The sequence below is a fragment of the Chrysoperla carnea genome, chromosome 3 (assembly GCF_905475395.1).
Source record: "Chrysoperla carnea chromosome 3, inChrCarn1.1, whole genome shotgun sequence".
NCBI lineage: Eukaryota > Metazoa > Arthropoda > Insecta > Neuroptera > Chrysopidae > Chrysoperla > Chrysoperla carnea.
Window position 1 is genome coordinate 72,212,133 of NC_058339.1, and position 18,775 is coordinate 72,230,907.

Here is an 18,775-nt window from a genome sequence, read left to right on the forward strand (position 1 = left end):
TATGTACCGATGTCTCCTTTTGCGAATATAAAATAAATTGATAAAATTTCTGAAAAAAATTCCATTTTTGACGCCATTTTGTTGGTTAAACATGTTGCACCACTCCGGGAAAGTAAAAAATTTCAAAAAATACTTATTTTGATGTGAAAAGAAAAACCCAAAGTTTCGCTGCCCGAACTTTTAATCCATACACAAGGCCTAATTTTACTCTACTAAACTACGAATATTTCAATTTAACTTTAATTTAGTTCCTCTCTTTTGTGTGTGCAAAAGTATTTTCATTTTGTTAATGAAAATACTTTATACTACTTGATATTTGTACAATTTTGTTAATTTAATTGTCTATTATATTTTCACAAAAGACATTTTGCATTTTGATCAAATTAAAAATATTCATTAAGAAACGTTCTTTTGAATTGACTAATACCAACATATTTGTACATTCTTCAACTTTGGTATTTACTAAAATTATTTGAATGATTTCAGAAACAATAAAAAATTATTTAAAAAAATAACAATAAGTGAAGTGATGTCCTTAATTCGAGTATTAAAGTGGGAACCTCAAAGATAAAATAATAAGTGTATCTTTCATTTAAATCAGTACTATACAACAGAATCTTTGAATAGATGATTTTCATCTATTTCGAACCGTCGGAATTTATTGAAACAATTATCAAGGGCCGATGACAATATAATAATTTAATAAGTTTGTCCAATTATGTTTATCAGGATCTTCACAAACGATTAATTCAAAAATCTTTGATGGTAGAAGCGCAATCCATAATATTAATGGGTGCGTTTGGCAGAAGAAACGCTTGAGAGCGCTTACTAGCGCTGGAAAACAAACTGTACAGTTTTCGGCCAGGACAGGTTTGCTAACTTCAGTTGCGCTGACACAATTATTATTATTTCAATATATTCCATCTCTTCTTCATCATTCACAACATTATTTAATATATTATTCATTATTGGTAATTTTTTAATATGAATAATTTACAAACATATATTTAAATTAGGTTAGGTTCCCCGGTTAAAGCTAACTTAGCGCCATTTTGCTTACAAGCGCTTCCTAGCGCTTTTTTCTGCTAAACGCACCCAATTAGTTTAAAAAACACGCTTATATAGCTAGCTGATCTAAAAAGTAGAAATTAATAGATGGTTTGAAAAACTTAAAAAAATACTAATAAATAATAAATTAAAAAACTAAAAACTTGCTTTTGTAGCTAGTTGAACTAAAAAGTAGAAAAGTTAAAAAAAATATAGTGATATAGTAGAAAATAATTGCTAAAGTTAAAAGAAAAAAATCAATTTATCGTAAAAAAAGCGTGGAGTACTTTTACCAATATCTGTCAATCAAATATATAAATTATTTGTTACAATTGAAATCTACAACCCCACGATTTTTTACAAAAAAGGCTTTTTTCTGAATCACTCTTTTTTTTTAACTTTATTGAAATTATTTTCTTTTTTTTTTATTCAACTAGATACAAAAGCGTTCTTTTAGTTTTTTAAACAATTATTTTATCTAAAGCACTTTACCAAGAGCGGAAGGTCAATATGAGGTTGCTGTCGATGATCTCTCGACCGAAGAGAGACTTTCCTCGCATTTGTTCCCTCTTTAGAATGAAGTTTTTTGCATATGAACTTGTTTAACTCACGTTACGATAATTTCAGTTTTGATTTTTCGAACATGCCCACCAATATACTTTGGAAATGGAACAGGGCCGCAACCAATGAAACCCATTTCTTGATTTTAAAGCAGAGGCGGACTTTGCTTTACTACCGATTTGTCTACTTTACTACCGACTTTGTTCCATTTTTCTTCTCTAAGCTTTTAAGCGTGTCAAATTTTAAATAAGATAGGAAAAACAATAGCTTTGTCTGTTTCTTAGCGTAATCAAGAATCGAGAAGAAACGCACATATTTTGAAAGAGGGCAAACTTTATATAAAACGTATCTATACAGTCAGCTGGTAAATTACATGATGTTTTAAAATCCTCGAACTCTCAAGATAATTATTAAGAATAACAATAAAATCATAATATTTATAAAACTATAATCCATATAAAATTAATTCTCTACAAAATCGATCAAAACCAAAACTGTCGTGTAAGACATGTTTACATTTACACTTTATAAATGCATTTATTATAATCCTTAATACTACACTATATCCTTTTTAGGGATAAAATAACAGTTGATATACTACCCTTGTTAATATAATACAGAATTGATTTCAAACCAAATCAAAATATGATTTTAATAATAATGATTGATTAGAAAATATTTTATGTTTTAAGTTTATTTACTTGAAACAAAATATAAAAAAAAGGTGTAATGAATATGATCCTTAGAGACCAATCCTATAATTTCATGCTTAAGTTATTATGGTATTTATTCATAAGTTAAAGTTTAAGTTTTAAAAATAAGTCATAAAAATCAGAATCACTAAATATTATCAACGTATCCCTTTTGAGAAAAACTTTTCTGAACCATTTATGCCTCGTATTTCATTATCATTAAAACACCTGGAAATGAAGTTTCATGCCATGGAATTATTTTACTTGAAAATCTGCATATATCTTATCGGAAAGTCAAGGAGAGGTCAATGTTTTCTCCTCGATCGATGACCGAGACTGGCTCACATTTCTTCCTCTTGAAGAAGGATGTAGATTTTTTTGCATATGAACTTGTTAAACTTGAACATTGCCAAAATTTTAGTTTTAATTTTCCAAACAAACCCACCAAAATTTAAATTAAACAACTGATGTTACTAGGACCACACAAGATTTCAACACAAAGATCACCTATTTTGAAAACTCCAAACCATTCGCGTTATACCCAGACATATCAAATGATAATTTTTTGTTTTGATTTTCGGTACAAATTCAAGTACTTTCTACCGGAAAGACTTGACCAGTTAAAAAGCACAACATCCAATAGACATAAAAGAGGTATTAAATAATAAATATTTTGATTAAACTGTTTGTAATTCGATAAGATTTATTTAATATATCTATTTAAAAGCTTCCGTTTGTTAAAAGACATCGATAATAATATATTTGTTGTACAAAGACATTAGAAAAATAAAATTAAAAGACACTTTATCAATGAAAATACTTTAGATCAAATATAATCAGATCTCAACACTGTGAAACTATTATACTTTTACGTTTTATATTACTTTTAAATTACAAATAACACAAGATTGATAGATAATTTTTTTAATGGATATTTTGAATTTTTATTCTACAATATAAACTGATAATACAGTGGACCCCCGGTAATCCGGCAAACGTTTTGCAGGGCAGTATCAGACTATCGAATTTATCGGATTATAGAGTACTGTCTAAGACCATCTATTGTCCGGAATATTTTACAAAAGAGTAACTTATATCCCGACAAATCACAAATCCAATGATAAAATTTTTATATGTCTATATTCTATTCTAAAGTTCTTTATATTTAAAAAATTTGGTGCAAAAGAACCTACTTTAAATAAAGTACTACCATTTACATGTATGAAGGTCATATAAGATAATCCATAGTTCCATTTTAGATTCAGATAGATTTAACAGAAAATTTAAATATCACAATAAGGGTAAAGATAGATTTTCATATGTTATAAGCTTGTCTTATAGTATGCATAGGTATACAGAGAAGCGCATAAGTAGATATACTATTGTAAAAAGAATCAGTATCTTTATTATTAGTCGTTGACTTAAAAAGTAATAAACTATCGCTTGCTTTTGTCAAAACGTATAAAATTTTTTCAGGATGATTAAAGTCTTAATTCAGCATTTATTTACAATTTTCATTACTAACTGAATGAATGCATATTATTTCTGCAGTATTCTCAAGTAAATTGTTCACGGGGAGATGAGGCATTGTGGAACGTGAATCAATCGTTATATTAGAGCCATAGTTTCAATAAAAATACAAAAAGAATTACATAGAACTAGCCCGTTTCACTGGGCTTAAAAGTAAAAAACACCGCTTTATAACCTCTACCTCTCTTGATGTGCACAGTTTTCAATTTTGTTAAATGTAAAATAGTCATAATTCATTGAGTATATCAGAAAAGTTGGCCATGAATAGTTTAACATTAACTATTTTAAAATTTTACAGAATACTCTAATTTATGGTTCGAAATGATGATTATAGATCTGTTCTATCTATAATCATCATTTTGAACTATAAATTACAGATTTCTGTAAAAATTTAAAATGGTAAATGTCAGATTAAATTTTCTTTTTTCCTTTTGTTTAAAAATATATTTTTATAAATTATAGCTCATGTGTTATTCTGAAGTATGAGCTATATTGCTGTACAGTTTCATTAAATACCATTCGCTAGTTTTAGCGTGAAAGCGTAACAAACAAACAAACAAACAAATATCCTTACTTTCGCATTTATAATATATAGAGATTATTTAGTTTATCAGAATCTACGAATTGCTTAGAATAACTGAGCAAACTTGACTTAGAAATTAAAAGTACAAGCATCAAGCGTTACTTAGGTAATATTTGTCTGCAAAGCAAAGTCGCATCTATCGAATGTACATACATTCGATAGACACAATCGCAATGTCATAACAAACGCTGTGCAATGCGTGAAAAATTTTCTGATACAAATATTTCGGTTGTTTTACAATACTCCTAGTTCCACTGTGACCTAACTGACCTTATAAATATTGATTTTTGCCAGCAGTTCGATAGTTTGCAAATCAATAGATGGCACATTATAAAACAGCAACTGCTGTATATTCATTAACGTCCCACTCTGTAGTAAACACACATTTGTTCATTTCATGAAAGATTCACAGTACATAAAATTTATGTATATTGAAATCGTCTATAATATAACACCATCGTACAAGAATATAATACTGAAACTATAATTCAAATGTAATACTTGATGAAATAAAAATATAGGTAACTAAGTATATTTCTGTACGTACAATATGATTCAGAAATATTTAAATGGTTTTCAGCTAATGATTGTTGATTTTGCTTATTCAAAATATACTCTCATCTATAAAATAGCTAGGACTGAACTTTTTTGACATCAGTAGAAATTTTTTAATAATAATTTAAATCCGAATAGTTATAGGAGCTACAACGTTGCAGGTTTGTTGATATAGACGTGACTCATAAAAAAAAGCACAAAAAGAAATCTAATAGCTGGATCTTGAATCCAATTCATGGCTGAACGCATGGTACAATGATACACACGTCTTATCATATCTCCAATGTTTACAGTTTCCTCGAATTTTTGTACAATGATGCGAAATTTTCCATAATCTTCCTGTAAAAGACTATATACTGTATACTTACCGAATTGTTATTTCTGTAGAACAAGTGAGCAATTTGATCGTTGAGTGTTACTTAAACTATTCATACATTCAGAAATTATATGTTTCAAACTATCATTTGTCATTTGAAAAAAGCTAAAGTATTCACAGCATAATAATTAACACAGTTACAAAAATGGAAACTGACATCGGATTACTCTTTACATATGGAAAATGTAAAACTTACCAAATCTAGAAGAAACTTTATCAGAACAAGCAAAAAAGCTTAGAATTTTTGCAATTAAGGAAGTGCGAGTGTCAAGACAAGCATACACTTGAGGTTAAACTATTTGTACCTTAACTTTGATGATGAATTTTGTTATAACTTCATGAATGTTGACGAAAAATAAAAATATAATTTTTCGATATCTACCTTGGTTTTCGAAATATTGAAAGCTAGATTAGGTTAGGTTAGGTTATATTGGCTGTCCATGAAGGACACACTTAGGCTATAGAGCCCATTGTGATACCATATATGTGTTTTGCCACCTTTCCGCTGATAATTTCATTTATCAGCTCCTCAATTTCAGAGGCTGAGTGCACCTCCTTCATGCATGTACCATGCACTACGCCAGCCCATCGCAACTATTAATTAAATTAATTTTGTTGCGACGGCAGGAAGCGAACCCCCTACCCTAGCATACCGCGGACGGAATTGGTTACTCCTTAACCAACTGAGCTAATAGGTCAACTATTGAAATCTAAATAATTAAATAAAATTTTCAATTTTCGATATTTTGAAAATTACTCCAGGTATAGAAAAATTTTATTCTTACTGTTCATATTATATTGTCAAGCTATAACATTATTCACATTCAAAATTGAAAATATATATATATTTTAATTCGGGTCAGAACTACCGTGCTCATACATCCTTAATTAGTCGAGTAACTTATTAAGATTTTAATTTTAATTTAAATAGTTTTTTTTGGAGTCTTTTTGGAGAAATCTATGAAAACATATCCATCTACCGTTTTATAATAGCAATGGTAAACTTAACTTAAACTTTTCAGAATTGATTTAGACTTAGTCCAACTTTATATAATGAAGCCTTTTATCAAAAATAGCCCTGGCTATCTTACATCGTTAAACAAGCGGTTAAATAAAATCTATGATGTCATCTGAAATATGATCGCATCTGGCTAATACACAAAAATCATCCTTCTTTTGCAAGTTCCGAGTTAAAGATAGTGTTTTTGAACTTTTAACTGCTTCCATTAACTGAGTAGTACCGAAACATCATGTATATTGAAGATGTAGATCACATTAGATAAATATGTTCTACTATAACATTTCGAACTTTTTTTTAATATAAAAGAGTGCCCTGTTGCATTAAAGTTATTGATTTGCTCATACACTTATGCCACGAATACAATGTGTCTCCTATGATAATATCTTCCACTATCAATTCAAACATATCTTTAGCAAAATTTATTTATACTTTTGTAAGTTAGAAGACATCATTATATTTTGATAGTTTTTCTTTCCATTTCGACACAAAAACGTGGCTCCAGTATCTAATTATTTAAACACTATGCCTTTATCTTACATAAGCAGATCGTTATCATTCAAATGTGATAATCTTCAATCTTATTTTCAATATTTTTGATTGTATTTAATTTCTTTCAATTTCTTTAAATACAAACTGAATATTATTATGATTTTCATTACCCTGCAACCTTCCGAATTTCAACCCAAGATATAATAATTATCTTTAAAAATTGCACATTTCAGTACAAAATTATACTTATTACATGCTAATTTTATTTTTTTTAAACGATATGACTATTCTAAAATTAATTTCTTGGAACGATCAGATACGCATCTGACAAAATGGAACCAGACAGATCTGGAACTCGAAGTAATTCAGTAACACAATATTATTGTTATTATTTTTTGTTATTGTTTACTTTAATCATGTACACTATATTTATTTACATATTGGTCTATCGATTATAATTGATGTTTTTAATATGATACATACGGCGTAAACTAAATATTGACAAATATCTTGTCTAGTAACCTTCATTAAAGAGAATTGAAAAAAATACACTCGAACCAGAACTCGAACAGGGACTTCTTGGATTCATGTCACGTGCCCTACCAATTAGGCTACTCAAGCTCTATATTATTATGATTCGAGTGTATTTTTTTTCAATTCTCTTTAATTAAGATTACTAGACAAGATATTTGTCAATATTTAGATTACGCTGTATGTATCATATTAAAAACATCAATTATAATCGAGAGACCATGATGTAAATAAATATAGTATACATGATTAAAGTAAACAATAACAAAAGTTATAATAGTAAATATGTGAATAAACAAAGTAAAAACAAAAATTCAATGAGTTGAAAAAATTGCACTCTGTGTCTAGAACTCGAATAGCCTAATTGGTAGGGCACTTGACATGAAAACCAAACATGAGCGCAAAATTTAAGCTTAATCGAACCTATACCTTGTGCCGTTTTTTGGAGCGCACACTGTATATAAAATATACGAAACATGTGTAACATATTTGAAACATATTATTAAAAGGTTTCTTTTCTTCTTTGAGAGCAAAAGATATATTACTATATATCTGCATAAAAGTATACTCTTACCTACTATATCTATGACTAAAATCTATGTATTTGAACTCGCAACTTCGAATATTCTAAATTTTCTATTCATGTTTTAAATATTCTAACACCTTTTTTTATCTCTGATCATTTTCGATGAATGTTTTTTTGAAATAAAAGAAAGAACCATTTATTACATAATGCATTTTTCTTGAATTGGAAATGAAAAGATGTGTAAGCTATATTCAATATCGAATAACCTTGAAAAAAAGCCATAAATTCATTCAAAAATGTATTTTGTAAAATTGAATTCGGTTTTCATTAAATTTCCAAGATCACTCAATTTGCTTTAGTAGTTTAAGAGTCATTCTTGTGAACAAAACCAATATAAATAATTGGGTTAGTTGGTCAAATTAATATGCACTAAAAATTAAATAAATAACGATAATATAATGTAGTTAAAAATATGGCTATTTATAGTCGAAAGAAAATTTTGTTTATTTTGTGATTTTTAGTGAATCTTAAGTACACTAACTAATTTTTTACTAAAAAAAGAACCATCGAAATTGGTTGGCGTGATATTGAGTTATTCGTCCTCTTGTCGTGCATATTTAATGCAAATTTAAGACTTTTATGGTTTTCTCATGGATGTCGTTGTTAGAACTGGACCAAAATGAAATGGGACCACATGGAAAGCACCAAATTTCAAATATATAAAGAATCATCCATCCCAAATCGGTTCACCCAGTCGAAAGTTCTGAGGTAACGCACATAAAAAAAATACAGTCGAATTGAAAAACTCCTCCTATTTTGTTTGAATTCGGTTAAAAAACAAACTTCACTGCAGTAATTTCGTAACGACATATAAAAACATCTCATAAATGTACATTATTTGTACCAAAGAGATTTATATATTATGATCTTTCTTCATCATATTAAAGCCTTCTAGCCGAAAGTTTTGTTTATGTAAGTATATATTTGCACATATGGAAAATCACAGCCGTGTTCTTGTAATAGTACGTCGAATGAGAAAAAAAGAGAAGCTTCTTGACAGTAGATTCGTCAATCCAATTCACCTATATAGTATTCTTAGATATATAAATACGAAATAAAAATATGATGAATTTTTATATTATATTTGAGGCGTAAAAATGTGAACTTTTATATCTCTTGAAATACTCTGCAATAGCATATTTTAATATATGTTTAATAGGATCTATTTTATGAAAGATTATACAGAGTGTCTCAATGAGAGAACAACATTTAATTTTTAACCGACTTCAAACAAAAAGGAGGAAGTAATCAATTTGACGGTACTTTGCGTGTGGTCCCATTTCATTTTGGTCAAGTTCTGACAACGCGAACGGCATCCATGATAAACCATAAAAAATTTAAATTTGCATTAAATATGCACGGCAAGAGGACGAATAACTCCGAATAACGAATATACCACGCCAACCGATTTCGATTATTCTTTTTTTAGTGACAAATTAGTATACTTCAGATTCACTAAAAATCATAAATTAAAAAAAAACGTTTAACAAAAAGAAAACCGACTTCTAAAGAAAAACTTTTCCAAAATAAATTAATATGCACTAAAAAGTAAAAAAATAACGATAATATAATGTAATTAAAATTATTGTTATTTTTGGAGTCGGTGCCACCCAAGCTAATGTAGCAAACTGTTCTGTCAGAGTTGTTTCTTTGGCTGACAGCGACTCCAAAAATAACAATAATTTTAACTACTTTATATTATCGTTATTTTTTTACATTTTGGTGCATATTAATTTGTTTTGGAAAAGTTTTTCCTTTTTTAATAAATATCAATAATAGTCGAAGAGATCATGATTTTTTTAAATTAAAATAAGCATAATTATCCTGGATGTTTTGATAAGTTCTATCAGTATGAATTTGTTATTACTCTTATAAATAGTGTCTGTTACTTGTTAATTTAGTGATTTCAAGCATTTGCAGGAAATTCGAGTAAAAATCGAAATTTAAGTCGATATATCCTACATATCTTTTTTTTTCTTTGAGAATACTGCTAAATTAATTTTTTTTCTTGCATTTTCTATGTAACAAAATTGTTCAATAATTTATATTATTTTACAAATTTGAAAAATTACAATGTTGTAAATAATTTTTCTATTTGTTTGACATTACGAGGTTTATTTTGTATGCGTGATGAGGTCACTTACAACAATAAAAACATTTATAAAGTTTCTTTCCTTTTAAATATCGTGAAAAAAAATACAAGGAAACTAAATTGTTTCTAATAAATTACGTGTAGTGTACCTACTGCTGTTTTTTTTTCTTTCAGTTAATATTTCAACCTGTTTACACTATAATATAAAGTAGTGTATAATTAATATATTTAGCTTAGCGAAAAATATGATTTATGTAATTGTAGTTTTCATATTTTATTTGTACACATAAAGTTTTAGTAGCTATTATATAGTCCAGGCCTTAAAGGTTTTTTTAGAATAACTATTAAGAATCGAACGAATTATTGATGCTAAATTTTACGACTCTATTTTCAGTTCCCTGAATATTTGAAAAACCAAAAATATTTTCTATAGAAAGTTAATACTAAGACTATATTCAGCTAAAGAATGCATAGCTGGGGCATGACTGGCCAGCATACACAATATTACGCTCAAAATTTAAAAGTTATTAACAGTATAAAATTCGCTAATAAAATATCGACGTAGAAACTTCTTCAGGTTATAGACAAAGCCCATTCTGAAATTTTTCGGGTGAATTGGCCCACCACGAATAATGTTGAAAATCATGCTCCTTTTAGTAAATGTAAGCTTAAACACCATGGCGTCAGTTTTGAACGATACAGATGCGTACAAGTTAGTCTATGAATGTCACATTTGAGTCTATGAATGGCACACTCCTGCACCAGCAAATATATACGGCGTTTATGGATACTAACTCTAAATAAGTATTGAAAGCGAATTCCAATAATGCCGTAAAGAAATAAATCACGTAGGGCATCGGACATTAACGGGAGATAAAAATAATTTTTTAACTTCCGACCAGATTTATTTCTGTAGGTCATTTATGTAATTCGCTTCGAATACTTATGTAAAGCTAGTGTCTAGCAGCACCGTACATATTGGCTGGTGCAACATATGAAATGAAGACACCAAGGGGTATGCTATTCATATCCTCACCTGTACGGAACAGTAACACGCCAAACCAGCTCTGGGTAGCACGTGTTGCCTTTAACTGGGGTACAAAAATCGCCTTTGAGCAAAGTCGGGCAAGGCAAGATGCGGACAGTTGAGACATCACGAAAATCCTCTCCATATTCTTGTTCCTCGCCCCTCTTTGTGCTACTTCATGATAGTGTGGAGGAAGCTTGATTCATAATAAATTAATCAAACTTTCTTCATCTTTACTTCATGTTGTTTAACTGTAAAAAATTGTCAATGTCATTATCACCCTTTTCTAGAACTTTTCGATGTTTTCTTTTAGAGATGATAATATTTGTTAAGTTGGATCATGAATACTGGAGCTACTAATTGAATATTAATCGCCTGGACTATATAATAAATATTAAAATAAATAAAAACAACAAATGAAATTTCCCTAATTATTCTTATGACTATTTGTATTTAGTTAATTTTTTTTTTTTTGTTTATGTTATAAGAACTAGTTTTGAAAGTAATAACCCAACTTTTATACAATATTTAAACAAGCTTACTAAAAATATTACTCAGAAAATAATAATTTAAAATATATTAAAGTAAATAAATATTATATACTAGAGTGATACCCACCCGCTTCGCTGGGTTTAAAAGTAAAGATTGGTAAAGATTGCTTTCGCTTATCCCTTTTCTATAACACTCCAAATAATGATAAGGATTGTTTTACACAGGTAAAATATATGTTTAGTTTTCTATTTTTTTAAATGTATAATAGTCGTAATTATTCATTGAGTATATCAGAAAAGATGGGTGTGAAATATTTTATAAACTATTTTTACAGAAATCTATAATTTATGGTAATGTCGTCAAATGACTATTTTTACAGAAATCTGTAATTTATGATAATGTCAAATTAAAATAATTTTTAATTTTTTTTTATTAATATATCTTTATAAATCATTGTTCATGTGTTATTGTTCATGTGATATATCAGCTATATTGCTGTACAGTTTCATTAAAAACCATTTGCTAGCTTTAGCGTGAAAGCGTAACAAGCAAACAAACAAACATGCTTACTTTCGCATTTATAATATATAGAGATATAGAGATATTTAGTTGCATGCGAAAAAGATTCTATTTATGACTTTACAAACTTTATGTATTTATGTTATTGTGTCATTTATTTAAAATTTCTCTGAATATTTCTGAAAATTGCATTTATATGTTTCTTAGAGCATATTATATTTATTACCACCTATAAAAGAAGCATTTTAAAACAGCTTATAAGTCAATGAAAATAATAGTTTAAATTCTGGGCCACTGAAATATGGTTACATTTGAGTTGATTAAAAAACATAATAGATTTATTTCATTTTGTAAATAAAATTTTCAAATATTTATATTTTTATGTTTTCTTGTTTTTTCAGATGGAGGGGCTGGTCAGGGAGATGCAGGACCCAGTGAGTGGGGTTCCCGTAGGATGTCAAAAGTTATTCCTTACTTCCATCCCTTCCGTTTTTCTTGGTGAGTATTATGTGACCTTCATTATTCAATCGCCTAATACACAATTATATTATGCATTATAGAGTTTTGAAAAAGTTTTCCAAATTAACGAAAGATGAAAAAAATTTTCATTTTGGCTCTGTGGAGACAACATTTTCGAAATTTTTGCGAAATTTCCAAAATTTCATAAATTTTTATTTTTTGATACCCGAAAATTCAATATTTCGCTGTGGCTTTGTCTAATATTAATGATTAGAGGAGTAAATAAAAATAGTCTAGAAAAAGACATTTACATGACTTTCATCCCTTTGTTCTCAGTTATTTATTGTTCCCTTGAGAACTTTGCAGAGAGAATTATCATTCTAGGGTAACATTTTGGGATGTTTTATGGCCATAAACATTATAAACATTTATAAATAATAAAAAGGAAACAGCACTCAATGTGCTCAGATCTTCTTCCATCTAAGTACTGACTGTGCCCAATTTTGTTCAATTTCAACTTCAATTGGTTGTGAACCGGTGTTTTCAACGCAGTATGCTTGTCGCTTACTAGGTGATGATTCAAACCAAGGTGTAGACCAAACAAAAATGTTTACCCCCTACTGTTATAATAAAATCGCTCAACACGACTAAAGAAGTTTTCACTTCAAAAATACAATTAATTCTAGAACGTATCTTTGTTTTTAATTGAAACTCTCTAAAACGATTAAATAATGTGTAAATAATTTTCGGCAAAACTATTTTAATCTAAAAGTAATTAGACACAAATGTTTCATTATTAACCCTATAAAATAACTATGAAGCAAGAACAGATGTAACACAAAAAACAGTAAACATTCATTCATATTATAACAATTTTGAAATCTATTATAGAACAAACTATAAAGCGGTATGTTTCGGAGTATTAAATAGTAGATGAAAAATACAGAATAGCTTTCCAGAAAATTTAAGCTTTTCATTTCCTGTACGTTTGTACATACGTACTTATTATGTGTGGCATAACAAAACAACCATAAAATCTAAAATGTTGAAATTTTTGATTTAGGACTGTTAACGACATCAGGAATGTTCAATTTTCAGATTTTAATAGATATATTCCATGGTTCAGCAGCGAATATAATAAGTTTGGGGGTAGTCTTATTAAAGTCCTGGCAAATTATGTTCTACTTCGAATTTTTCCAGTTCTAAATTACTTTTTGTGCAGTTCTAAAACTCCTTAAGAAAACTGCAATAGTGCAATGGTTTAAAACAAGAAAATGTGATGAAAAACTTTTGTAATAATAATAATTTTATCGCACTTTTAAAATTTTCAGTGTAGATTGACAAAAAATCAGATAATTGGTTCTAAAAATTGCTTAGAAAACACGATGGTATGATCGCTAAAGGAATGAATTTTGAACCAGACTTTAGTGAAAAATTTTCTTAGGAAAAAATTATAATTTAAAAAAATTAGTAAATACAAAATTTTTACTTTTTTAAAAAAAATCAATAAAATATAATTAACATGGCAGATTTTGGTTGGGTCCATCAAAAATTGTACGAATAAAAGTTTCTTCTATTCTACATCCATCTGTGAAAGAACATATCAAATTCATTAATTCAAAATTCTTTTTACCTAGGACTATTCTGGAAATAACAAACTATGGATTGATTTAAATGAAATTTTTTACAGAGATAGTTTAGACCTTAAGGAAGGACATAGGCTTTTTAATGCGATAAAAGGCTTGGTAGGGGATGAAATGGGGGTTGTTTGTATTTCAAAATATTAAAATATGTAAGCATTCTAAAATTTTCTAAATTTAATTTTAAAGGTAGTCGGCGGCGGCCACTCTGTACAATCAAAATGTTAATAAAAGATTGAGAGATATGGTATAAATGATTGCAATAAAACCAACTCTCAGATATTAATATTTTATTCATTGGATCAGAATTCTATATGGAATATGAAAATATAAATTTTCTATTTAAATGTACAATGATTTTATGCTTACTATTCTTGTACAGTGAAACTTCAATATAACTTATATTTCACATATCCCAGGAATTTCTAATTTTTTCTTAATTGGACTTCATGGTACATTAGCTTGATTAAAATTATGTAAAATATGTTCTAATATATATTCTAATATCAATTTATAAGAATTTTGACAATATGTCAGTACTTGTTTTACAAGTACTTATTTAACTTCACTTGTATGTAAATATGTTCGTATGTTTTGTGGTTTTTTTTTTGTTATGAGGGGAAAATACTTACGTATCATGAGAGTTAGTGTAGGCTAGATTATTTGCCTAGTAAGTCAGATACGAGAATCTCCATACCAACTAAAACCCTCCTTTGCAATCATTCCCCAGTGCGGGGACAACTGGATTGGAATCACGTTAACATTGCTTCCATCCAGTCCGTGTTACGTTTCAAAAAGTCTGCTCCTGTTTCATTGGTCTTATTCCAGAATTTTATCCTGTGAAAGCCGCCGCGCATAGGTTGCGGTTTTTCTTCACTTTCGTCACTTCTCAAAATATAGCTGATTCAATTCTAATTTTTGAAATTTCGAAGGCAGTTTCTTTTTGTAATACATATTGGTTTTCACTGTTATACATTTAAAAATATATCTTAAGTAGGTACTTGAATACCACTAATATTCCGAAAGCAGAGATTTAACTAAAGTCACAGAGACTAATATTTCATTGGTTTTAATATTTATTTTTCAATAATTCAATATAACTATTTATTATTATACATATATATTCAACTAATACGACAATGGTACTAGTTATAAAACTATCTTAAAAGCTTATAAATGTTTATATTCGTTGTATTGAATAAACGTATTACAATTTCTTGGAAAATTAAAATCCTTGATTAATTAGCAAATAGTATTTATCACAGACATATTAACCAATATCAACTTTGTTTTATATATGAAAATTTAATCTGCATTCATCGAAAAATAACATATGTGCAAATAACTTCAATTTCTAAAAGGAGATCGAATGCGGCATTAATAGATTCCAGGAAATTAGAAATTAATCAACATATTCAAATAGCTTTATTTATATCAACGGAAACATTACAATAACTAACTGATTTGCAATTTCTTGGTAAACTTAAAATTAGCAAATGGTAAATTGATCAACACTGAACTTCCTTTATACATTTGATTTGCAATCATCGAAGCATAATAATATACATTTAAACTAAGTTCAATTACTTAGAAATGATTGAATATCGATTGAATCGATTCCAGGAAATTATAAATTAATCAAGATATTCAAATAATTTAATTTATAACAAAAACATTGATATTATATCACAGTGTGTGTCTTGAATTAGTTAATAGTCAATTACATTTTTTCGTTAGGTTGTGAATTTAATTGGATTATTGGATTCAACAGCTATCAGCTAACAGGTGCCATCCCGTTTCCAATAATAGCTTATTTTTCCTATTTAATTACATCGATTTTAATTGTCCTTAAAAAATTATTAATTTTCTAATTATAATTTCAATTCTGAAAAGTGTTGGACATTGGGTCCTGTTGTGGACAAGTCCGAGGTCCAAATGTCATTTTTCAAATGAAAACTTCTTTAGCGATGTTGGGCACTTTTTGGTAGGGGAAAATGTTATGGGTTTGCGTTACCGGCATGCTGTGCGCGCGCCGATATGCTTATAGGAGTATATCTGTAGCTATACAGATGACGTAAAGTGTAACATTAGTGCTGCGTATACATTGCAATTTATGTAAATACAAATACTATCCACAAATCATATGGTTGTAGTATATTAATTGTTATTTCAATTGAATTGTATTTATGTTTTATCATATTCTTGTACAGCCCGTATTATATTTAAATTATAAAAAACCATATTAAAATGCATATATTTGTTGCTCGAAGTGTCAATAGATGTGAAAACCAGATTGATGTTGATCATTTTAATTCAAATATTATGAAATTTCAAATTTTTATGCTAAAAGTTCTAAGTTTTCACTTCTATCGGCAGTCTCTATGACTGTCAATTTTTATTTAATTTCGTTGTAATTTCTTGGATAGAAAACATTTCGGATAATTTCAGAATTTTTTTTTTGTGTTTTTTAAATATATTGAAAATTTTTGTTTCCTTATATTTTAAACAATTTATGTTTAAAATATAAGAAAAAACAAAAATTTTCAGTATATTAAAAAAAAAAAAATTCTGAAATTATCTGAAATGTTTTCTATCCAAGAAGCATGTTTTTTATTTTTTATTAAATATTTCAAAAATATCAAAATATATAATTAGGCGTGGTGAGGCAATAGGGCATGCATATCATAAACCATGCTTCTAGACCATAGTACATACCCTTTTCCGGTCTAGAAGCCTAAATTATAGGCATTTTTCAAACTAAGATTATAAAAAAAGGAAAAATATTTTTGTAGCTATTTTTTCACATGATATTTATTGACAATGAATAACAAAAAATTTTAAAAGAAAAAAAATTAAAAATTTTTAGAATTATAGACCGGTGACAGTGGGAGCTACAAAAAAAACACGACACTCTGATGGACACGATTCCGGTCCTTGAAGTGATCTGAGACAAAAAAATTTGAAACATTCTTAATTAGTAAAGACGCCACTATAGTCTGGATCTTAGCCAAAAAAAAAAAAATTCAGACACGGGTGCCGAAATGAAAAAAAAAATTTTGTTGACCCCTTTTTTTTGACCTTTTTAAATTTTTTAAAAACATTCCAAATTAAATTTTTTTTAAGTAGAACTTGTGATATCATGTTAACCACTTCAGAAAATGTAGTTTCAAGAAAAACGCGTTTTAAGTTTGAGAGACAATTCCGGCAGAGTAACTCGGACAGTAATATTTACTCAGTTGTGATTACTCCCGCGATCTCTGATCCATTTATTGGACCTTCTTCTACTACATATGCAATGTCTTGCAAAGTTATTTCTGCTAACCGAACTGTTTTGCCCTCTTTTGAAGCAGCAGAAGTTCGCAGTTCAGAGCGATCAATTCGAACTTTGTTGCCAGAAAATCAGCTGTATCTCCGAAAGTAATTCGAATTTCGAAAAATAGATTTTATCATATTTCGAGACCAGAATACTGCCTTAAGTAAAGGATTTAAAAAAGACTATCGACGAATAGTTACAAATGAAATATGGAACAGAATACCTAAACTCAATAGGAAAGTTTATAAAAGAAAAACACACCAAAGAATGATATTATTATAAATTTTTTCACATATACAAAAGTTTACAAAAACCTTTGCATATTTCAACCATTATTTTTCAAACCTTCATCAGGATTAGAGAATTATATCCCAAAAAACCACAATCATCACTAAATCCTTGTATACAAAAATGGATAAACATATTAAACCTAGACCGTGAGCACATTGTAAAGCGAAATTTTGATGATTTGTTAACAAAGAAAATGAGGTTTAGAACCATGGCTCGAGTGTCGAATTTATGTGATCCAGATTCTCGATTTTTATGTTTCGAGAGTGTTTTCTTGCTGTCTATTTTAAAAGCAACCCGTTGACAATACAATGCGAAGAAACAAATGGCAGTAATTCCCAATGTGAAAAGAGTTAGAAAATTGATTATAAAAGGCTGGCAAAAATATATACTAGAAATACGAAATAAATTCAATACTTGAGCCACATTGAAACCCTCGAATTTTTCTCGATCCAACTTTTCTTCTTCACCAATCTTATTGGGTTTTCTAGACTCTATCTAGCTTTTTTAATAAGTCCCCGCATCTTCTATAAAAAACCTGTTTTGCACAACAACCTTAATAAAAAAAAGGTTTTATGAACATAAGTTGTATACAAGGAATCAAAATTGTATTGTTTTTTTTTCTAAATACATAATTGTCAAAAAATTTTAAAAATAAAAAAAATGTCGTTTTGATCTGTAAAATATTAGAAATAGATTAATATTTAATATGAAATTAATAATGAGCACAGCGAACTCCATGGACGAATGCCGCGTTATTTTCCATGGGAATGCAAAGAAAGTTGGTTCTCTTAGTCTTTAAAATTGGTTCTAAATGAATCAACGATTCATTAAATGAATTATTTATGGAATGCATTGAAATGAATCATTCATTATCACAATCATTCAATTTTCAATATTTGTAATTTTCATGGGGTTTTGTTTCTATAGTGTTTAAAGTAGATATTTGAAAAAAAAACTGCTATTTGATCTTA

General features: G+C 28.4%; 1 protein-coding gene across 2 annotated transcripts in view; it reads left to right on the forward strand.

Moving 5' to 3' along the window:
- LOC123295059 (serine-rich adhesin for platelets) overlaps window positions 1-18,775 on the forward strand; it is a 282,764-nt gene that overhangs the window by 220,878 nt on the left and 43,111 nt on the right. For both annotated transcript variants that reach the window (XM_044876268.1, XM_044876269.1), the window contains exon 3: window positions 12,503-12,599. In XM_044876268.1, the coding sequence (XP_044732203.1) occupies window positions 12,503-12,599 (97 nt within the window). The remainder of the gene's footprint in view (window positions 1-12,502; window positions 12,600-18,775) is intronic.